This window comes from Cygnus olor, chromosome 11 (assembly GCF_009769625.2).
Source record: "Cygnus olor isolate bCygOlo1 chromosome 11, bCygOlo1.pri.v2, whole genome shotgun sequence".
NCBI classification, from domain to species: Eukaryota; Metazoa; Chordata; class Aves; order Anseriformes; family Anatidae; genus Cygnus; species Cygnus olor.
The window spans coordinates 2,302,585-2,326,940 of NC_049179.1; the positions used below are offsets into that span (position 1 = coordinate 2,302,585).

At 38.9% G+C, this 24,356-nt stretch overlaps 1 protein-coding gene across 8 annotated transcripts in view; it reads right to left on the reverse strand.

Annotated features, from left to right (window-relative positions):
* Positions 1-1,754: 1,754 nt before the first annotated feature.
* The window catches only part of FAM214A (family with sequence similarity 214 member A), a 47,421-nt gene continuing 24,819 nt past the window's right edge, over positions 1,755-24,356 (reverse strand). For all 8 annotated transcript variants that reach the window (XM_040570281.1, XM_040570278.1, XM_040570276.1 and 5 more), the window contains exons 2-12: positions 18,043-18,227; positions 17,052-17,254; positions 16,268-16,393; positions 14,216-16,067; positions 13,596-13,712; positions 12,503-12,582; positions 11,222-11,330; positions 10,216-10,374; positions 8,060-8,128; positions 7,013-7,212; positions 1,755-2,352 (exon numbers count right to left, since the gene is read on the reverse strand). In XM_040570281.1, the coding sequence (XP_040426215.1) occupies positions 2,199-2,352; positions 7,013-7,212; positions 8,060-8,128; positions 10,216-10,374; positions 11,222-11,330; positions 12,503-12,582; positions 13,596-13,712; positions 14,216-16,067; positions 16,268-16,393; positions 17,052-17,221 (3,036 nt within the window). In that variant the 5' untranslated portion in view covers positions 17,222-17,254; positions 18,043-18,227 and the 3' untranslated portion in view covers positions 1,755-2,198. The remainder of the gene's footprint in view (positions 2,353-7,012; positions 7,213-8,059; positions 8,129-10,215; positions 10,375-11,221; positions 11,331-12,502; positions 12,583-13,595; positions 13,713-14,215; positions 16,068-16,267; positions 16,394-17,051; positions 17,255-18,042; positions 18,228-24,356) is intronic.

Genomic DNA, 24,356 nt, shown 5'->3' on the forward strand with positions numbered 1-24,356 from the left:
CACTTCTTAACAAATGCATAGAAAGTCATGTGGAAGTCTGTTCATATTTTGGAAACATTCATCCATGTGTGTCCCTTATGGAACAAGTAACCCAGATCAAACTGTGAAGGGGAAATTACTTAAAAGTCGTACATGGATAACCTAAGGTCATTTTCATTTTTAATGGCATCCATATAGGGACCAAGTATAGTTTGACTATGTAAGTCAATACAGATTTATTTCCTGGACATGACTTGTAGTGACCACATACCCAAAATCCACACTTTTTTTTTGCTGTTCAAGACAGATAAATATATTACTCCAAAGAGAGAATAAGATGGCTTGAAGTCACTTAAAGATACAGACATACAAACATTGCATACTGTCAGTGCAAAAACGTAAGGTTAATTTACTGAGGGTGATTTATGACTTTTCATTAAGTGTCATTTCATCAAGTATGCAAGCAGATGTGCACCATGACACAAACAAGTACTTTATGGGTACATGCTGTTTGCTTGTGACTGAGTACAGAGAAACTAGGGCGCATTTTCATTATCCTAGTCTAGATCCTAGTTATGTACGCGGTACAACTGCAGTTGTATTTGACTCTTCTGTTACCAAAAGAAACCTTTTCAGGTTTACAAGACACACAACTAGAAACCACAATCAATCTCCTGTGTGGTTTTTCCCAAGTCTCTGTTATACAAAAGCTAACCTTTAAAAACCCAGTGTAACAGAGGGAAAAATACTGAAGTTGGAAATGGATTCAATAATATTTGGGCTTTGCCCTTCTGTAGCAACAGCCACTTGAATATACAAGATAGTTGGATAAGTATCATCTGGAAAGTCTGGTCTCCCTTATTTTCCCTGGCAGGCTTCCTAGAGATTTCACGATGCAGTGACTTCTCATCTCAGCTAAGGGCAGTGTTGAACACACAACAGGCACACTCATTCTTTCTCCATTCTTCATCAGATATTGGTTTTATACTCCCAAATGTGAAGGTCACCCTTCATAGTACTGACACTATGAAAACAGTGATGTAAAGAAAAACATGAACCAAGATAAGACAGCAGAGAAACCCAGATCTTCAGCAAGCATCATAAAGCTTCATTTTCATTATTAAATATATACCTCAAATATAATCAAATGCTTCTAGCTTTATTTCTCTCAGTTACACAGTTTAACACGTAGCATAAACTGTTTATCTGACTGATTTGTTTTAGGAATACATGTATTAGAAAGCATTTATATTCCCAACGTAGCATCTCTAGTAAAACTTCATATAGCCACCTAGTGGCCTAAATGGAATTATCTATTAAAAATATTTAGGATTACATGAAGATCCTCCTTATCTAAAAATAAAACAAAGTACATGTTCCATAGCTTTTGCATATATTTAAGATATAAATGCTAATTCGTTTGCACAGTACATCCTTTAGCACAATCGGAAATCAGATATGGGGGGGTGGGAATTATGTGAAACTAACAAAAAGCAATATTAAAGTGGCCCTTTAGGAAAGAAAGGAATGAAGGGAGCCAAATATGAATTGAATCAATGATCTGAATGCATGAGTAAGTAAACAAACATTCTGCGCTATGGTCGCAAGTGGCATTAAATCTGTATGTGAGGGGAAAAAAGAAAAAAGGGTACCATTAAAGAAAGAAAAGAAAAAAGCCGAATGCTTGCATAGTATGAAATGTTACGGAAATTCAACTCTTGTCCCCATTTTCAATAACTTAAATGAATATCACTTAAAAACATCACACAGATTAAAGACATCTGTATATATTTCAGATTTCAATATTAATGCCAAAAATACATAGTATGATTTTACATAGGATTTATGCTACATTAGAACACTAAAGACAAACATCACTTGAGTATTAAATGAAACATTAAATATTAAATAACTGAAAAATAAAATAAAAAGTGTAAACACTAAACTAACTTGGGAATTTGCTATTGCAACACATCCAATGAAGTGGTTTTAAACAGTACAAAAAGATTAGATTTAAGTACATTTCCAGTCTACTTGGAATACACAAAGCTCATTCCAGAGACCTTTTACAAAACTGGTCCAGGATCACATAAGAACCTTCTCTCTCGAGCGCTATTTTCATTCCTTTACAGATTTAATTTTATACTGTCAGCTTTACCGATCTTCCCTTGTAAGGAGTAATCAACAGTACGATGAATACTTTAGTTTGCCATTGTTTGCTAACATCTTGGTGAAAACTGAGGATTTGTTGGAGATTCAGTGTAAGATTTGAGTTCGTATGCAGCGCCGCTATCAACTTCCATGGACTTCCGAGAGAATAGGAGCCTTACATCTCTGTGGAGGTAGATCTTTCCAGATTTAGAACTCTGGAACCTGAAAAGATATGAATATCTGCATTATATAAAACAGAAAAAAGAATAACCTTTAAATACTATTGAATTAAATGCATTCCTTTCAGAAATTAAGGCCAGAAAACAATTGACCACAAAATTAAAGAAAAAAAGAGTAACGTTTTTTATCTACTTCATTTTCTCTGGCATTTGAAGGTTCTGTTCCTAACCACAAATACAGAATATAGCTTTGAAAGTGGCATGGGATCTTTGAAGTTCATGCTGCATTTACGTACCGTCAGAGATTAAAGTTCTCAGCCATCTAGAAAGCTGAGAAGTAGTCTTAAGTGGGCACTCCTGAAAATGCCCAAAGGGTGCCCTAAGCACACACAAAAGGGAAGGTTCCAATATCACAAGAGATATATATACATATCAAATACATATTTCAATCATACAGATCTCATTGCTCTCTGAAATGTAAAGCAAGAAGTTTACCAACGCTTTATACAACATGCCAAGTTTAACTCTAACCTAAGCAGCAGCAGGTACAGGGATCTCTGCAAGCAAGCTGATAAAGAGGGTTTTTGCAAGGAATACGAAGCCGTTTCAAAGAGAGTTGAGTTCACTGGCCCAATCACCAAAGGAAACAGTGGCCAATTTCTGGGCTCATTTACTTCTTATGCTGTAGCTAAACAGCCTTCAAACCTGCCAAAAATGTGCCAGTTCCACTTTCGCTGAGATTTAACAGCTATATATAGAGAGACGCGATTTGCATTTCAGAGAACTGTATTCTGAGTCTGCATCTGGCAGAACTTAATTCCCTTTCCTCACCCAGGAAGGGCAGGAGATCCCAAGTACTCTTTCTTATGGCCAATGAACATCACTATCAATACGTCATGGTAGGGGAGAAAAGCTACTGCTACTGTGTTAGAGATAAGAGCTATTGCTACTGTAAGGACAAAATGATACCACTATACATGCCGAGAGCACATTGCTCACATCAAAGTACACACTCTATTATTATGGATACTACAATTTGGACAGATTTTTAATAAGCATTTACTCATTGAATGCACCGAAGCAAAAGTAGTCTCTGTAATACACACAGACATAATCAAATTGAAATTCTGGGAGGCACAAGAAAGACAACGTAAGATCCAGCAGGCTTGAGCTGTCTCGGGGCAGGCAGGCTGCAGAATTGGATTCTGTGCCACATCTTCGTTCGCAGCAGTGGAGCAGAATAGCCCATAGCCATCCCACAGCTAGAGAGAGGAAATTCTCTGTCAAGGGCATGAAATGTAGGGGGGGGGGGGCGCGTCTAGCAGAATGCTCCTGCTGACCCACGAAGAGCTCCTATCCATCACTGATTTGCATGGTGTTGTCAATGGGGAAGCCCTTCACCTGGCAGCCAAAGTAGTTTCTATCTTAGGGGGAAGACTCTGAATGAAGGCATGTGAAGAAAGAGTAAAAGAGGTGAATAACAAACTGAATACCTAAAAAAAAGTTAAGACAGCATGCAGCTCATAACACGTTTTTAAATAAAAATGTTATTGAAACACCTTTTGAAGCTGAAGTATGATTGATTATATTAGTCACAGTATAGCTAGATCTAGTTATCAAAGCACCATCATAAAGTTGACCTGAATTATCCCCATTATACACATGGATCTATCAGATTTTTTTTAATTATTATTTTTATTTTAACTTCAAGTTCTTTGTTTTCTAGCAGTGAGAATCCTGCAAGATTTCCTTTGCCCAGTAAATAATCCTTCCCTGTAATCTGGCTCATCTGAGCATGCCATTTCACAAAGACTGGAAGAGAACGAGTGGGAGACAATAACAGTTTGCGGATTCTTCTAGATTCTGCTTCTACTGCCTTTTTTTTAAAGGAATATTTATGATAGTAACTGGGATTTGTAACTTTGTTTTTCATACGTGCAAATACATTGGAATAATCAGGAGACAATTAGATACACTCTTGTGGGTGTTGGTGGAGTGGCCAGCGCAGGACTGGCTCCAGACCTGTGGCAGTTCCAGTAGTTTTGTGTAAGAAAACCAAGAAAAACACAAGAGATGTGTTTCCTAGGACAGATGGTGTCCTAGGAACAGCACCAATAGATAAATAGAGGAAGACTTAAAAACACAGTAATAGATGAGCTAGAAAGTCTGGCAGAGGAAAGAAACTTTAAGTGATGAACATTACTGAAAAAATGACAAATACAAGCACAAAAGCCTTTATGTATATTATGGGCCATCATGAAGAATAAATTCATGAAGAACAAAGTAAACCCAAGAAACAGGCTACAGCAGGGTAACCATAAAAACATATACACTAAGACCTTTCCTTCTGCAAGAAGAAAAGACAATACAACAAAAATCATTAAAATCTAAGTAAATCCATAAATAAAAATCACTAGGACAACAACACAGATTTCTAGATCCGGAAAAATGCTTAGAGATCAGAAAGATCAAAAAGCAGCTAGCAAATTAGTGACAGATACCTTCAGCTTCCACCGGTAAACGCATCATATGCCACATCACAAAAATATTGCAAAAAAAAGTGTCACCACCCTGAGGAAGCACTACTGAGCAACTAGTTTGAAGCATCCCCTCCACCTCACCTTCAGGAACATCTGGCTAATGAAGAACTGACCACTGTTAGCCATGAAGCAACAGCAATTATGTTCCATAGAATTAAAAGAGGCAACATGTCAGTAACTAGGACTGTTGACCAGCTGTAAAAACTTTGAAAATGCTGAGCTGTGTGCATGTTAACTGCTTAATTGCCTTTACAGGGGTGCCAGAACACAACCCAGGAACCAACTGTTTGTCGTCACCGTTACAGTGCAGGGCAGAAGTAACGCGTGAGCAGAGCTGGTCTCCCGGCTCCTACGTTAACGCAGATTTAATTACAACACAAAAAACTTTGCTTGACACGCAACAACACAAAATGTATTTCCAAAACATCTTCAAGAGATTTCTTAAACTGCGGATGCAACTCTCAATTTCTGTGCAGTGAAGAAATCTGTGCTGGCCAAGCAAGCTACATTTTATGTCAGTGCCGTACCTGTACAAATACAGATTAACGGCACACCGAACAATCCCTCAAACATACAAAATTAAGTAAAAGCTACACACATACACACTACATCTGACACTTGAAAGAGTGCTTTAGAAAAACTGGCTGCCAATGTTAAGTTCCAGACCTATGCAAGCATTTTTGCTGAATTACCACTTGAAAAAAAAACCCAACTTTCATAATGCGAGTGCTGACAACTATAATTAAGGCCTCACAAGCAGATGCCACCACAATGCAGCTTACAGTTTGTGACTTCCTTTTGTTGTTGTTTAAGCAAAAATTTCAACGTGAAAACAAGCATCTTAGGCTTACAACAACTGCAACTAAAACTGAAAAGCTGTTTTAAGCCAACCTGAGTAACAAAAATGAAAAACACTTATTGTTTTATATAGCAAGTTTTCAGTAAAATGGGTTTCAGGGAACTTTGCTGCTTTTAAAAATGAAAGATTTTAAAAACAACATTACAAGTGAGTAGAGCCTTTTATCTGGGCTACACGCTCTTTTTCACAATTTACCATAGAAGAAAAATTTTTATAAGGTGGTTAAGTCAGACTAAGCAAGTTAAGTTAGTGTGACCTGAAAGGACAAATTTCAAACCAGACTAAAATTCAGGGTGAAAACAGTTCAGCATCCTCATCGTGACACTATGTTCCCACTCCAGTAAGCCAGCACACATTTTTTGACTGTCAACTTTCATTTAATGAAAAGTGTTGGTCTGGAATCAGTCAAAGACAAAGCTGTGTTTTGAAAGTCTGCTGGGTAGAAGTCAATGCCTCTAAATAGGGGAAATAAGCATCAGAAGTAATTCCATAACAAGTTAGAGATTTGACTTTGTTTAGTTTGCTAGCTCTAAAATGTCAGCAGTCATCAGGTTTTGAAGTGCTGCAATGAAATCACTGGGACTGCATGAATGTGGTTCGTTTAGTACAATAACGCTGGCAAAAGTTTGCAAACTGCCAAAGGACAAAGTACAGCCAGCATTTCTCCTTCGCTTCAAATTGCGGTCTTCAGAACATCCAAAGAACAGTAGCACAGCATCTGGTTTCAGGCAGTGCTTTGTAAATCATTCAAAGAAGATTGTGTGAATATTTTACAAAGTGAAAGGCACGTCAGTGGTACCGCATCACAAAACAGATATTTACATTTTACCAGTAAACACTGCACTTCATTTTTAGTAGTAATTCCAAATGCTTTTCATGTTAGAACCTGCTCTGCTGAACAGGCACATGTGCACACGGGCCACTTTCTCTACACTGATCCTTTTTTGGCTTCTATTGTGTAACAGGCACACTCACTATTTCTTTTAACCTCAAAAAGATACACTGATCCAGCCAGAATAAATCTCTGTTCATAGGAAAACAAGTAATTACAAGGCCATACAAATGTTAAAAAGAGCTTTATTTTAACTTTGTTCCTCCCAAGCAGGATCCAATTTATTTACTAGCTTTTCTTCTTCCATCATCTACCTTGAATACCAAATTAAGAGCATTCTTTTTTTTTTTTTTTTTAAACATAAACCTGTAAAAAGAAAGGCAGGCTAGCAAAGGAATCAAGAGAGAAATAAATTTTGGCAGATATTTGGATTTATTTTTACATTTTTTATTTTTAACTCCAAGAAGCTTACCTCAGATGTATGAGGTAGCGAAGTAGCCTTTCTTCAGTCTGTTGACTATTTTCTTTATTGACAGTCCGCTTGATTTCTCGTCTCACAGGAACAGAGAAAGTTCTTTGCCGTAGGAATGTTTGATGATTAGCTGGCATCTCTCTCAAGTCATAGATCACCACGAACATTTTCACCACAGTTTTGTTAGGGTTAAATAAGGTCTGAAAAAAAAAATGGTTCAATACAACTCTTTAGAGATGAAAAATGGAAAAAAATATTACCTGCCAAAATACTCACCATCCTCTATGCATTTTGTTCTTGTGCCATACAGGAATGTTTGTGGGAAAAATGTGCAGCTTTTCAGTTCACTTTAACACTTAAGCTACTAGAAATTTATTTATTTATTTTTTAATATAATAGTAATCATTACCTGATCTGAAACACTAGCAGGACTACTATTACTTTGCTAATCTACGTTCCCCATTTTTGTTTTATTTTTCTAGTCAGACTTTTGTCTGCACTATTTTGGAGATACACTATGCTTGCAGGAAGCATATGTGCAGGCTCCACTTTTAAGCCTGAAATTAGCAATGTGTCACCTTGGACTGGATTCTTAAAAGAGACAGACCACTGGCTCTAAGCAGTGGCTGTGATATACTTTCTGATTTTATTACAAAAAGCAGGTGGCTTTTAAAATATTACAGAATTTATGTAAGACAGTATGGAACAACCTGGACAGTATGGAGACAACCTGGAAGTTGCTTTTCAAAGGATTTCAGAATTTGGATTCGCGAATTACTTCATTACTTCTTCAGCGAAGGGGTGTCAACAAATATCCCAAACTTTCAGTAACTGATTTGGAACCTCTTCACAGCATGGATGGGCTCAAGTGTTTGGAATCACAAATTACACCGATGTATACTTTGAATAATTAAAATACTACAAGTTTCTATAGAAATTCAGTTTTTTTCCCCACTGTTACCTTTGTGTTCATCACTAATAAATAACGTCTGCATGAATGTCTTGGTATCAGTGATTTTAAAGCACCCATATCTGCTGTGTACGTACCACTTGTATCGTTCCTGAAGGCGGTACCCGATAACCCCTTTTACCAAGGGACTCCAGAGTAATTACACCCTGGAAAGAAAAGGCAAATATAGTTAACAGGGTGTGGTAGAAACAAATCAAAATGTTCTATTTGTGTAATTCTACTTATACACTGCTGATTGTTTTTAAGAGTAAAAACTAAAGAATAAAGACAACACTTAAGATGCAGTTAAAAACAGTAGGGATCTTACAAAGCCTTTGGCAGATCGTTAAAAGCTGTGCAATAAGGAGCACATTCTCCTCTTCAAACAACTTCCAAGTTTCCACATCTTCAGACTAGCAGTCAGGGAGCTATGGAGAATAGAGCTTGCTTTTTAAAATGGCTTTTAAGCTAAAATGAAAGACTTGCCTTTCCATTTTTATATGGCCTACAACTGCACCAATAATACTTCCATCCTCAAAGAACTAATTTCTGCTTTTCAAAAGGCAGCAGATGCACTTAATCTTCTACTCTAATCCTAAACTCTAGCAACGATATGATCTGCTTTTGTACCAACTGGGATCTACAGAGCATCTGAGCGTCCCACTTAGCATCCACGGAGGAATTCACTCTGCTCTGACACCGTTGAGGTCACCCTTAAGGCATTGCGCCAGAGCATGCGCTCAATTAAACTGGGGCGCACAACTGGTGTACTGTACTGAAACAGTTGTACAAAAAAACAAGACAAAAAAGCAAAACCCAGAGCAAAGAAACTAGCTATACAAACAGAAACAATGTTTCTGATGATGGAGGCACTATATAAATGTTGTATTAATCCTGTGAGACTCAGGCATAATAGCACGTTTACAACATGTGGAAAAGCCTAAAACAAAGAAACCCTGGTAGGGAAATAAGCAATGTCACTTTAACCATTTGAGGAACATCAGAATCCTTTCACCTCCTGGAAATTTACATGAAATAATCTAGAAAGATAAAGCAAAAAAACTGATACTTCTCCATGGTCAAAAGAAGATATATTCAAGTTTGCAAGCTTAACTTGCAAACCCATTTGATTTCATTTTCTGAATCCACTTTAAAACAGAAGGTCAGAAGTGTGGTAAGTGCCAAGTTGAAAGATTGAGATTTTCAGGTGTTCAACAGTTTACTTACATGTTTAAACAGACTACCATGTATTAGATCTGTCACCTAGGTAACACTGAAGTTACTTAACAGGCGTTCAGAACAAAATTAGCTGTCTGATTCAATGCTAGCATCCAACAGACCTTTGCCTTTTACACGGTAACAGTTTTTAGGCAACCAAAAACTGTTGTCACTGTAGAAGTGCAGAACAGAATTACTACATGGATATCAAGAATAAAACTACTGTGCCAGTGTGAACACCAGCAAACCAAGCAGCTTATGAGAGTGACATGTCACACTAGCTGCATCAACATTGCCTCAAAAAGAAAAGGCTAAACAACTTAGACAAGGAGTCTAAAGTCTCCATCCACAACTGAACCTTGGCCTATACCTAAGCCACTTGCGGGCAAAGCAGTTAGTTGCCCTGGACAGCAGCTTATTTGGACAACAAAATGTACCCTATAACCAAAATGTATCCTGTAGTCCACCTATTGCCTCACTGCCTATTTTAAGTAAGTTGGATAAAAAGAGGTAGTGGAGGCTGATCACTCCGTTGTGGAGACAGACAAACACATTCAATATCCCATGATCAGAGCAACTGGATGGTGGGGTACAGCAATGGGAGAAAAAGCGCTAGCTGGGGAAAGGGAGAAGGGAAAGGAAGAGAACTTGATCACAAACAGCTGGAAATATCCCAGATCCCTCCAAAGCCTCACTCCCTGAACTCTTTACTCACCTATCTCCACTTATCAGAATGTAATGCCTCTGCAATCTGTAGCCAGCTGTCTGTGAAAACTGCAGGGTTTTGCTGTGCCAAAGGATGAGGGGAAAAAAAATCCTCACCAAGTTCTACTACCCCAGATGTACCTGCTCAGCTGAGAAACTGCATTGCTCTGGGTAGTTTATGTATGATAATAAGCTAATTACAAAACATCTCAAACACGTTTGATTATTGTATTAAAGTATAAGTTAGACAAGTTCACCTGACAAGCTCATGTGAGCTTTGTTCCAGCCTAATGGTTTTAAACAGACAAAATACATTTGACCATACACTTACCATGTAAGGAGAGGGTGCGTTATCATCCGAAACGCTGTAGAATGACACTTCCACTGGCAAAGTCATGTGAGTGGGACAAAAGACTCCGCTTGCTCCCACTTCTGCTGTAAAGCCCTCAACGATGCCTAGCGGGTCTAAGCGAAAATTCAAGACAGACTCCTGAAAAACAAAACACACATAGCTTAGGTTGGGAACGATTCAAAATATAGCAAGACTATGCACGCAGCAAATGAAGACAAGTTTTTCTAAGAACTCGGGTCTTAGTTCTTTCATAAGGTGACCTACCAAAAAATCATGGCAAAAAGGCAAAAATTAGGATGAACAGAGGAACATTCAGCAAGACGACAGTGGTCTAAAAGAAAGCATCAGGAAAATCTTATCTTAGTCCTCCTGAAAACTGTGCAAAAGCCCACAGAGTTTTACTGCAGCAGGATCTATGCGTGACTTTCCTTGACATTCACTATTTGTGAAAAAACAATAAACTAATCTGGAACTTTACTCAACATATTCACTCTGCATTTCACAAAATATTGTGCAATGCATAAATGCTTTAGTCATTGACATTTGATATGCAACATGAAGTCAAAAGCTGAAGGCTACACTTTAAATACATTGTTTACTACACTGATGTCACATAGCTTTAGTGACATACTGAGTAAATTTTAAGAATGAAAGTATGAATCCATTTTTCTAGGTGTATATATACTACAACACAAACAATAACCAGTTGTTAAATCTCTTAAGCCAACAGAAAGCCTCCTAACTTAACCATTGTGAGAATTAAAACTTAGAAAATTAGAGATTGAGTTGCTTGTAGCTGAGAGAGAAGATGTCTGCAGAGCAAAATACATGCCTTTATAGATGGAAATTAAAACAAATGTCATTCAATTTAATTATGAACTTTTACATTTTAGTCAGGCTGGAATTATCCATAGCAATGCACTCTTAAAAAGCAGTACAGAAGAGTAATAAAAATACCACAAGGCTTCTAGAGAATATGCATTACCTCAAAGTTTCCCAGAAGGCTAAGACTTGTTACTGGTGGAGCACTAGAACTTAAAAATGGTTTCCCATGGTTCGCTGGATCACTGTCTCTGTTTATACATTGTTGTGGGCTATCAAAAAAAAAAAAGAATAAACATATGGATAAAGACATTTGCTTTTGTCTTCTGGGTATAACCAGCTCTAAAAAGAATCACTTATTGTATTACAAAATATTGTCCTAAAGCAGTAACAGCCTGTTAATACCTTTGCAAAACATTTTCTAGGTTAACTGAAAAATACTTTCACAAGTTTTATATTAAAAGAGATACAGACAACACAACTTTACATTGTTCATTAACTCCACTAGTAGGAACTGAACAAAATAACAGAAAACTCTCTCCCACGTGTAGTTGTTTCATATCCTGAAGTTTCCAAACTACCATATTAAAGCTGTTTAAGTTATAACATATAAATGGTCATGATTGGTCCCTTGCAAAAGGTTCTCTGAACAAACTAAGGCAAAATGTTTAACCCAATCAACTCTATTCATGTAAAAATAACAGTGTCTTGAAAAAATGGTTTTTCACAGAATGCAGAAACTTTTCTGCTTGAATATTCAAGTGTATCTTACATCATACTTGGGTTTTGTTCCTTAGCTGTGCTGATTTGGGGACCAAAGGAGAAATCTGGCTACAAGCCATAGGCCGGGGGGACCCAGCTTCCACTCTGCCCTGCCACGGAGAAGCCAGAGCCACAGCAAGCCACAGCCATGAAGCAGGCGTTTAGACAAAAGAAGATTTCAACAGGCATCTTAAAAAGACCATGGAGACCATCTACCAAAGTCCAGCCTGGTGCCACATGAGCACTTCTCATGCCACAGACAACATAAAGCAAACATAGTCCCCTCTAGTCAGCCAGTGAGACAGCTCTGCAATGACTCCATGTTGCAGAGAAACAAAATAGCCAAATCTAGACTTTTTCTTTTTTTTAGGAAACTTACATTTTTATAACAATCGAAAGTAAAATTGGAGATTATCTACTTCTGATACACAGTCATTTTACTTTAACATATGAAAATTTGGAATCATGAAAAAATCCATCAACTGATGCAACACACTAAGGGTTGAAATCTACTGTCTGCATAATTGCAATGAAACTTTTAGAAAGTTATTTCAAAATAAGGATTCTTACGTTACACCCACACCTTGTATTTGCTAATGTGCTTTGCTGTTGCATACAGATATATGTGTGTGTTCCATTTCTGAAAAAAAAAGTCTCAAAGTTTCTGGTAAATAAAATGTACCTTCTTGCAGACAAACATTTCAACTGCAGCAGTGATGAATCCAGATCAAAGCACCCAGACTGTGTTTTTCTTTGAGGAACCTCAGAAGGGAAAGAATATGTTAATTTGAAAACTGTACCTCCAGTAAAAAAAGTTTTGGCAAGTAAGCACAAGTTTGCCAGGAATTTTCATGACATTACAAAATCAAAAACAAAGCAGAAGAGCGTCATTCTAAACTTAGTGAAGAAAATACCAAAATTAAAGACTGTAAATTCTGATAAGCAGAACTACTTAAAAAATGAAATAAAAATCAGGTCAACGTAAACAGTCAGGAGCTTCCAAGAAAGTATGTGAGGTAAGCCCCCAAATCACTGTCCAGCTCATTCAACAGGCTGAACATCTCTTTGCAGCAGTGCACAGCATCAAAAATAAACAAATATTTATGATTTCCAGTGATTTCCATCAGAGTTCTCTGAAAATATCACATCCTTTATACGCATCAAAGGATGAAACACATTGTATGTTGATTACAAAAGATCACTGCTTCAGTAGCTTTAATTCATACTGCCTTTTTCTTAGAAGTCCCAAACAACATTCCAAGAACTGTAACAATGCCTTTCTGCATTATCACAGCTGTCTTGTGTCACTTAGTCATGCAATGACACCTCTGGATGCTGAGAAATACACCGTACAGACTGTTCACAGAAACAAAAGCTTTAGAATAATAGGCCACCAGGTATTAATAACTCACACAAAAACTCTTAAATGACAAAGTGTTAGCTTACACTTAAAACACTAAGCTTCAAAATACTTTTTGTACTCTAAAATATCACCAAAGAACTGTTTGCCATAGAATTTTTGATGTAACCTTTTGTCAGTCTTGAGAATGCCTCAAGAACTCTTTAATATATTCTTTTCCAGAATTATTCTTCAACTTCACTCAAGTATTAACTCTCAGGTTTCCACCTGCAAAACTAATCACTCTGACACAAAGTAAACAGAAATTTCACCTAGGCATCTTGCTTCTGTAATGCAGATATTAATATAATAAAATACCCCCTTTCTCATTTACAAGTCAAGTCATAATTAAGTCGTAACTTCAACAATAACTTACAGGACTTGAAAGTAGAGGCAATCCAGTTCTGGGATGAAAAGCCTTGGTTGAAGTTCCATCCAAGGATCGAAAGTTGTGTTTCCGCCATATATTTGTGTGTTTTAGAGATGGTGCTTTCTGCCAGCAAAACAGATTTATTCAAGATATTAACGGGCTATTTCAACGGCCTATCAAGTTATCATTCACTTGCTTTAACGGAGAAGACTTCTGCAGCCAGTGAATCTGCATCACACTGGTGTACTATGAAACAGATTAAAAGTTTTCTTTGACTCAATCTACAATCACTACAGACTTTCAAATGACCACATACCACATTCAGACACTGGTACGTTTATACAGGATGTCTAACTGCCTACAGAACCTGTCATTTCTAATGCTATCACAATGAGCAGAACAAGACAATGCTGTTCTTGATGTTAAATTTATAATTAAGGATGGGTGAGGGAAGCACCATTAGGCCAAACATCACTTCAGACCTTGAAGCAGACAACAGCCCCATGCTGCTTCACGTAAGTCAGACATAAACCCTTCCTCCTACCACCCTTAGCAGATACGGGATGCAGTTACAAGCCACATGACAGCCAGTGGCTAAAGAAATTGCTCTTTGTATCTCTGTTTACCTGCACATCTGGGTTCTTCAGCCGCTCACACCTGAGTGAGCTGTCTTCCACAGATTTCTTCTGAGAAGTGCTTTGGAAATCAAGGCCTACTGGGTCTTCATTCTCATCATGTGCAGTTTTTGTTTTATCTTGTTTGTTTTTATTTTTGAAACTGTCATGGTCTTTATTTAAATAATTTTCAATACTAATAAGCTGAGTATTTTGCTCATAAATATTTGGTTTTTTTGAGTCTTTATCTAAACACTTGAGCTCATTCTTGTGCAAAGAGTCAGATGTCTGCATCACAGATGCTTTTTTTGTACCTTCAAGTATTCTGCATTTATCTAGCTGTAAATTGTTAAAACTGTCCGTGTTGCTGTTCTCACTAACAACTGTTCTTTCTTTAAGTTTATTTGTGCAAATCTGTTCATCAATGCTGCTAAAATTTGAACACTGTTTAATTCTATTGGTTATCTGGTCTTTCTGCACATAACCAGAATGTATCATTTCCAATTTATCTGGCAATTCAGATTTATTTTCTTTAACACATGATGATGATGTGTGCATGTTAGTAAATGAATGAGAAGTCTTATTTGAAGTCTGATGAAATGCATTTCGGACAGCTTCATTGGGTTTTGCTAAAACCAATTTTCTTCTTGCTTGGAGTTTCAGAGAAGCCTTCGATTCACCATCAAACCTAGAAGGACTGATGGGAGTATCAGGTGTTTTCGTCCTTGATTTACTGCTGTCTTCTAGCAAAGAAAAATTGGATTTAGCAAAAGAAACAGAAGGTGGTTCCTTGCCTTTCTTCAGCAAATTTTCGTCTTCATATGTACTTCGGAAAATTTTTGAAGTAACTGGGCTAGTTTCATGTACTTTGAATGGACATCCTGTAACATGAGAAGTCGCTGGATCGCAATGAATCAAGTGCTGGGCAATCCTTGCTATAACCTCCTGCCGCTCCTGAAGCAGAGAATCGATGAGAGGGTTTCCCTCTCCTGCAGAGGGACGGCCACAGTGGTTCACTGGAGCACGGGGATCGAGCCGTGGGATCTCTGGTATTGCTCTGGTTTTGCCTTCACCACCATCTTCTTGTATTGCATTATCTAAGTTGGCAACAGAAGCAGAGGAGGTTTCCTTGCCTTTCTTAAGCAAGTTTTCATCTTCATAAGTACTCCGAAAAGCTTTTGGTGTAGCTGAGCCAGTTTCATGTAGGTTGAAGGGATGTCCAGCAACAACTGGTGAAGTAGCTGGATCACAGTGAATCAAGTGCTGAGCAATTCTTGCGATGACTTCTTGTCGCTCTTGAAGTAAAGAGCCTATTAAAGGGTTGATTTCTCCTGTGGACTGATGAGAGCAATGACCATTTGTAACACGGGAATCAATTAAAGAAAAGGTTTTAAAAGTTCTGACAGCCGTTTCATGAGATTGTGTCTTATTGTCTGCTGTAGCATTATAGCACTGAACTTTAGATTGTGATGCCCCACAGTCAGATCCAAGGCCAGTAGTTGGATAAATCTTTAAATTTCTGATAGACATAGTAAATTCGGGTGTCTTTTTTACATTAAGCAGGCCTTCAGGTGTCATTGTCCACGCTTGTTTCCCATAGACACGCTGTGAACTGGAGGTACTGCACTGCTCTGCTGCACTGGATTCACTGCGTTGACGTAACTTACGATCTTGCATTTGCTTTTCATAAAAGCTAAGGTTAGTGTGAATACTACAAGTCAGAACTGGGTAGTTCGATTGTCTGGGCAAGGACTGGACACTGACTCTCAAGGCCACATTGTGAGAAACATTAGGAACAGGAAAGACGTGCTCAGTTGGTGTCTGGGAAAACGTCCACTGCAAGTCCACATCTGCAGCACTCACCCTGAAACAGTACAGAAGAGCATTTATAGAAACATACCACCATACTTTGCAAAGTACACGAACTATACACAACCACCAGAGGGCTGGGCCAATGATGTGGCATCCTCTGAAAGCAAAGAGGAGAACAGATGGGAATTGTTTTAAGATGAGTTGCAACAACTGACAGACAGCAAATAAAAACAATTTGCTCCTCAAACATACCTGTACAGAATGTTACGGGGAACAGCACCATGTGAAACACTCAGCCATGCACTCAGTTGCGAGAAGAAAACGAAAGAGCGAACAGCCAGTAAAAGTGTCTTCTCTTCAATGAATCGATCTCCACTTCTAAAATGCATTAAAAGAAGCGCAGAGATGTTAAGAATATACAGAGAGAACTAAGAGAATTAGAACATAGAATACTATTAAAACTAAGCTTTCACAACAATATCTCTTGCTGTCCTCTTTCCTTTCTCCATTTATACTTTTAGCTGTTGGGTAGAAGGTCAAGTGTTTTTAAATATCTTGTAGGAAATTACAGTCTTAAAAATATACTTTATTTTTATGTTATATATATTATGCATGTGTATTGTTAAAGTATTTTGCATTAAATACTGGAATACAAGTTTATTTACAGATTTTCATTCTGAAAATAAAACATGGCTGAGTCAAGGAAAAAAAAAAATGAAATTCCAAACATTTTGAAGACTACACAGCCTGATTTGTTCTTACCTGTATAAACTTTTATACAACTTAACAGACCACATATAAAAATGACCATTTTCAGCTATGAACACTATATATTCTGCATTGCACAATGCAGAAATTATGGATACAGCAAGAGTAAGATTAAAAGATGCTCAGATTTCACTACTAAATAGTGACTTGCTCAGATCCTAAAGTCCTAAAAGTAAAGGGCCAATTCCAAAACAGTAGCCAGCTACTTTAAGGAGATTTACAGGACAAGATTCTTGCAATTATCAACTAATGCTAATATCCAACTTACTGTCGAGGAACTGGTTCCAAAATCCACCTTTCTAACAACAATGCATCTTGTTTGATTGCAGGATCGTTTAAATCGTTCGCCTCGGTGTTAGGCCCTTCATCGCTATAGCAACAGTCTGGAAGCAACATCACTTCTACCATGATCGGAATATTGTTTTTCCACAGCAGCATAACCTCAGATCTGGTTCGCCTGGCTTGACGACACTGAGGGAATAAATGCAAGCCATGAAAATAGTAGCCACGTTTAAAACTATTTTTAAGATGAATTCCAAAGAACTGGAAGAAGGTAAGGATCAAGTCCTGAAGACTACGTTTCATCAAATCAGAGGTAAGATCTCAGGAGTATTAAATGAAAAAGTAACAAATCATTTATGGTTGCTGTTCGAGCAACTATATAAAAAGAGCTCTCATCAATTTTCTCCAACTACCATACACTGCACTACTCTCTCCACAAGTCACCTTCAGCAGTATCTTAAGAAACATTGTGGTTTTGAGCAGGCTAACTTCTGCATGAATAATAGTGTAAAATCACACAACACTTTTTATTTGAGAGATGGGATGCTCCAGCCTTAACCCAAAAGAGACTGGCTAGATTTGATGGTGTTCCTGCTTTTTGGACCACTAACTTTTCCATACCACCTGGAAGATCAAAAAGTTAGGCAAGTCAGCCTACATTTTCTCAAAATAAGAACAAGTATGCTAAGTATAGCACTTGCTATTTGCATAACAAAGACTGAAATAGGTACTGCATTCAGGTAGTCTGCAGAATTTCATGTTCAAGGATAAAAGGCTTAATGATCTTTCATTTTAAGGACAGATCTGATCTATTATTAGTATAATACTAAATTACAGACTTGTTTAAATGCAGAACTGTCACAAAGTAATTGTTATTCGTGCTTAGCTGTGAATCTACCAGGACTTCTCATCTGATTTTGATCACGGTAGCAAGAACAAAGTCCACAATACTTGAGATGAAATGGGTACTATCATACCTGAGCCACTCTGTCGCTGCATTCATGCTTAGTTGTTGGGGGCTGACTTGATTGTGCTGGAGGACAGTGGAAGCCCTCTGTTCTGCCCTTTATCGAATATTCAGGTGTTCGACCTTCAGTGATCAGCAAGGCCAAGGAGACCAGGAACTCCTCAGCTTCATACTCGAAGTATTCATCTAAGGTATCTGTCATTTCAAAGAGATAAACAATAACATCACCTATTGCATAACAAGTGTTCAACTGTTTGCTGCCCCTGCAGTTTGTTCCAATTTATACCTAAAACAAGAGGTATGGAAAATGGGCGTTTGTATCAGACAGACTGCCCTCCCCTTAATGCCTAAATGATCATACCACCAAAACAAACTAACAGCCTCAACCCATAACTTGCCACTGCAAGCAGATAAAATTACAAATACTCTAAAGAAAGCTACATGTGGTAACTGGCCAAGTCACCAGACTTCACCAGTGCCAAGAAACAAGAGTTTGTGTTGTGATCCACAACTGAATTACAGCTTTTCTGAAAGAAAAAGGCTTCCTGAGTTCTAATGGAGCCTGATGGCAGTATGACTTGGCATCATTAATATCATACGACAGATATAAAGGGAAGATGATACATCATATAGTACATTAAAAAAAATGAATAGCAAAAAAAATAGTAAGTGTTCCTTCTGTTAGGAAAAGTGGGACACAATGTTCTTTAATATTTTTATTGAGCGTTCCTCCAGCTGAGAGCTGGAGGTTATTTAAGAGAAGGCCATTTATAGTTACCATTAACAGCTTTCAAACATAGAAAAGGTTCACGAGGAACATACAGAATATTCATTGTTTTGTACAATGCTCAGTCTAAACTTGTGCAAAGAATTAAAACTCAACAAGTCTCTGTAAACAAAGCAGCAGCTGGCATTGCTCTTCACGAGTTACACTGGCACACAATTCCTGCAGAGCACAATGCAACTGTCCCCTATTTCACGGTGTTTTGTAGAGCACCCTTCTCCCCCCACCCATCGTAAGGGTGTCACACAGCCTTCAAACAGACTCGAGTACAACCAGGGCATGCCATCCCCCCTCTGCTTGGAAACGCTCAAGGATCAAAATGATTTAGTTACTGAAGAGGTTACAGAAAGATCTCCTCAGAGGAAGCTAAAATGCATTGACTTCAAAGTCTATTTTAAGAGTAGCAAAATAAAGCAGGTGGAGGCAAGACTGGCAGCGGTTCTTTATTTTTATGCTTATGGGGAAGAAAGGCACATGACATCTTCACAATTTTAGCATGTGCCCTGTGTCATCCACCAACACAAAACTGCCAAGACGGACAAGCCAAGTCCCTCTTTTCTCCATTTCTATTCCTGTTTTGATTACCATGGATAAATACCTTTCCTCTTGGAGAAAACCGGACTCAAGTTTTTTGTTGCCTTCATTCCCTAACACCAGGGCATTTAGCAAGCATGGCAAGACAGACTTGAGAAATCCATATAAGGGATGTATTAAACAAAAACTCCAATTAAATGCCTAATTACCTGCATATGCAAATTGCAAAGTATGTAAAACTAGCTTTTGCATGTACATAATTGCCTAGTCCAGGCTTGTATTCCCCAGACCCCAGGGCTTGCAGACTATTTTAAGGGATCTGCACAAGGTATGTAGGAGAAGCCAGCCCACTGCCAGGGAGCCAAGGTCATTATACAAGCCCCCATTCCTACAGACTTCCCCCCCCACCCCTTTTTTCCGTGCAGCCACTGCCACCATTTGCAGCCAGCCTGCGGCTCCAGCCATGGGGGTAAGGAGGGAGGCAGGCAACTGCCCAGCCCCAGCTGTGTCCCCGTCCCAGAAGGGAGCGTGGGGTCTGGACGAGCTGGGTGCTGCCAGCACCAGTCACCCGGCCACCAAGAGCAGCCAGAGGACAGATGAATTCCCCCGGAGGACCCCGAGCGGCACATGCACCATACATGAAATCATCTGGCGTGAGTTACAGTGGTCATTCATCTGACGGAGGGCAGAAAATTACTAATAAAGGGAGCATGAAAGATTAAAGGAACAGTAAATAACAGAGGGGACAAGCCTCGTGTGTAGTGATATGAGTCACCTACAAAATTAGGCACCTGCAACATGTTTTTTTTTTTTTTTTTCCCCAGTCAAAAGCCTGGTCAACAACAGGTAAGTCATACTTACTGAACAAGGAAATGGGATTCGGAAAAACTCTGAAAAGCATTTAGCTATTATCTGGCTGCTAATACAAGAATCATGCTCATCTCTGCATGTCCAAAGATCACAATAACTTTAAGAAAGTCACACTAGGACAGATCACTATTGAAGTGCTTCTACTCTGATGTAGAAGTTTCAAAAACCTAGAAAGTGCTGAGCAGGAGAGATGAAAACAAGGATGGCTTCACATTTAGCAGATGAAACAGAAAGGGGAAGAAAATATTCATCCTTAAGAAAATATGAGAGAAACTGTGTAGTTAAAATATGCTAAAAACACTACGGTTTTAAAAAAAAGTTAAAGAGCTTGATCAAGATGCATGTGTTTATACAGGCAGATCCTACCTCAAACAAATAGCTTCTTAAGGAACAGGAGTGTGCACAGTAAGATGTGATACCTGATAATTTACTCTAGAAAACTTTAAATAGCAACTAATAATAAAATAGATATGCCCTATAATTAACATTAACAGCTTATCACGTGGTGCAGTAGACCTATTAGTTGGCCCTGTCTTTCAGAAAGGATCTGAATTTGACCAAAAGTTTTTGGACCTGACACAAATTAATGGATAAAATCTATGGCCTGAGTGCTTCTTCACAGCTGGTTAGATTCAGGCAAAAAGCCCACCTTCCTTATGCATTAAAACCACCTGATACTGAAGTTCATACTGTATACTTCAAACATACAGTTTCTTCACAGACATATCATACTGACATAAGCCAGAGACTGCTTGAACATGTCCAAATGCAAGATCCACCTAGCGAATAAACAAGGTAAATATATAGCGCAGAGTACCTCAGACAGACATTACTCAAGGCTCAGAATACACGGATGGTGTTACTTTATATAAACAGATAAGGCAGAGGTTCAAGTTCAATGCACAAACACTGCCTGTGCCCCTGGGTCAGCGCTGCTATTTCACAAGTTGCCAGTTCCTTGCCTGAAGCATGGAAGAGGAGACCAGCTAGCTAGACAGACACATCTGCACTGGCTGCATTACACAAATAGGATGTTCCGAAATGGAAACTGCATCCCCTTAAAGGATGACAAGCACCAAGTGCTGAGCTAGGAAATGCAGCTGTTTTCATAACAGCATTATGAGGGCAGGGCCAACGCTTAAAAATTATGTCAACAGTACAACAATCAAGGTATTCAATCTTTTTTTTAAGCACAAATAACAATGGATATGGAGAACTGCATTTTCCTACAAATTTCATGTGGCATATTAACTTTTTTTCAGCTCCACTAGATTTCTATATTATTTAACAACTAGTAGCTTTAGTAAAGGAAAAAAAAACAATGAATACTGAGAAGCTGGTAATTGTTCCTACACAACAGGCACAGATGATGCAAGTTGATGTAATTGAGGACAAGGGTGGAAAGACATTTATAGAAACAGCAAACTCAGTGTTTAGTTATAAAAAAAGTCTTGGTGCATGTGTGCAGTGACAGTTTGCTTTTGTCTATGATTCAGCCCTATTTAGGGCATCATATACCGTGCACAGAATAACCTCAATCCTATAATCTGTCTACAGACATGATTTTTATTCTGCTTCATCTCTACCAACAGGACATGCAAGTGTATAATAGAAAATATGCATCCCAGCAACGTACGGTTCTTATTTCCCTTAAAATAGCTAAAACTCCAGTTAGTTGACACAAATACATGGGAATTAAAGCAATAGACACTACTGCCCTTTAATCACAAATCGAAACTTAAGTGCACTGACCAGCTAGTCAAAAAAGGGAGCAACAGATGTCACACTACTGTAGGAGTGAAAGCGAGAAAAATATAAATTTAGACTGAAGCTACTACAAATAGAACAAAATATACAATACTGAAGAATTTAAACCTTGAGGTACATCATTTTTGTCTTCCTTTGTCTCCTCTAAAACAAGAAGTGTTTTTCTACATCTTCTGGACAAACAGGAAAGCCTGTTTAACAGGAGATTTCATGAAGGGTCTTCATCTTCAGATCCTTGCCCGCCCCCAACCACAAATCACTGGAGCACCGCAGGAAAGAACAAGAACTCAAAACCAAAGAAAGTTAAAACTGGCTCGTGTTCTAAAATCTCATGAAATTACACATGGGGTACAAGCGAACCACAGACTCACTTAGCTGTAAGCAAGCACTTTCCCCACACTTCAGCTCAGCCAGTTGCGCCCAGCTGATTCCTTTCACAGCTAGGTCACGACTGCGGGGACCAACTCCCTTCCCTTTCCTACTACAGTATTTTCTGTTGCAATTACAGAACGTGTTTTCATGTGTAGTAGAAGAGCATTTAATCTATTTTCTAGGCTCAGACAGGAAACAAAGACATTCGGTATCATGCAGCCCATTGTGCTCCCAGGGCCACCCCAAAGTCAGGCTGCGAGCTGGGATCCTTTCCTGCAGGGGTGGTAGCAGTGGGATCAGCTCCGGGCAGGGCCTGCATCCCCTCACCCTGTGCTGTCCTCTGGGGAGCTACCTGCGGACAGCCAGGTGGTGCTGCAACAGCTCTCGCCCCATGCTTATCTTCTTGTCTGAGCACCTTTCGGACTGCACTGGACACCACAACCACCTACCGACCTTGCTGGGCCCCTCTCAGGACTTCACATACTGAGCATTTTGAGCCCTTCTTGAAGGCAAGGCCGGCCTGTTCACTTGCAGCCCTGATCCCCACTGATTTGGAGGGCTACTTTTAAGGGAGTAAATGAAACACAGCTAATAATTACCTTTAAAATATACTCTAAGACTGTCCCTGGAAAGTCGTCAGGCACCCATAACAGACTTTGAAGGCCACCAGCATAAAGCACTCAGATCCCCATCTCACTCGGTAGGAAGCTGAAGCCCAGCAAGCAGACGCCACGAAGCAGGAACCGCACAGTACAGGCTGCTCAGAGCGGCTGGATGCCAGCCCTGATGTTCGCCCACTCGCAGCTACCCGGCCAGCACTGGGCACTCACCTCCACCCCACGCTGCCCCCACGCACCCCTCCGAACCCAGACTGTGCTGCATTTCATTTATTTTCAAGTACATTTGGTATGACCCCAGTGTCAATTTTTTTTTTTAACTTCCCATCTCCTCCTAGCAAAGGCACTGCGAGGCATTAAAAAAAGCTACAGCTAAGGCTCTCTGGCCCTTCCCCCAAAACAGCTAACTCCGAATAGGTTTTATTATCTCACTTTTCCAAAAGTGGGTTAAAGGTAGTTCTGGGTTTTAAGAGTAAGGCAGGAATTCAAGAAACTACTGTAAAGGAAATGAAACACAAAGTAAACATTTGACTAACAGCTTCTCTTCTGGAATTAGAAACACCTAAGGATGCTTCAGTTAACTAACTCCATGTTGTACTCCACTTCAAAGAAAGCTGCCCTTGAACCTCCGAAATCCATGATTTTCTGGATGTTGTGTCCATACGCTACAAGCCCATAATTATATCTGAAGTCACACAGCTCACAAGCCTTACAATATTAAGGTTTTAAGTATAATTTTAGATATCAATAGTCGAAATCATAAGCTGGCCTACTCCTTTCAAGAAACAAGCCATTAACTAGGTTTACTTAAATTTAAGCAAATGCGATGACCTGGTGACGCACCTTATTTTAGGGATGTTCCTCTATAGATTTTTTTTTTTCCTGCATTGAATCCTGTCTTAGTTCCTCATCGATCTTTGAGCCTGGAAAGCGTGACAGCCATTAAGAAAATTCTAGTATAGAAGTGCAACGCCTCATCTTACTTCTGCTGCCTTCTTTTGTTTTCCAGCATATTGAGTTGAACCACTACCCAATTATCAAACAGTTCAGGTGGAGGCAGGAAACGGTAGCACAGGAGTTTTAAATTAGGATTGATGTAGACCCTGCTCTTGTTCAAAGAAAATAGACTAGAAGCTAAACAAGTGCTGGATCTACTTAGTTCTGCATAGAGGAATTGGAAAAAATCATCTGCTTTGGTGTTCTTAGAACAGGTTATAATCAGAAAACATAACCACACAAAATCTTGCAAGTAAGGGGTGATTTTTAAAAAGCAAGACATGGCTACGTGGCAGCTGATGAAGCTCCTCCAGAGCCACACAAATCCATCAGTACTGTCGGTACCGCCAGCTCCCCCCAGCCTGCAGCGCTCCCTGCACCTCT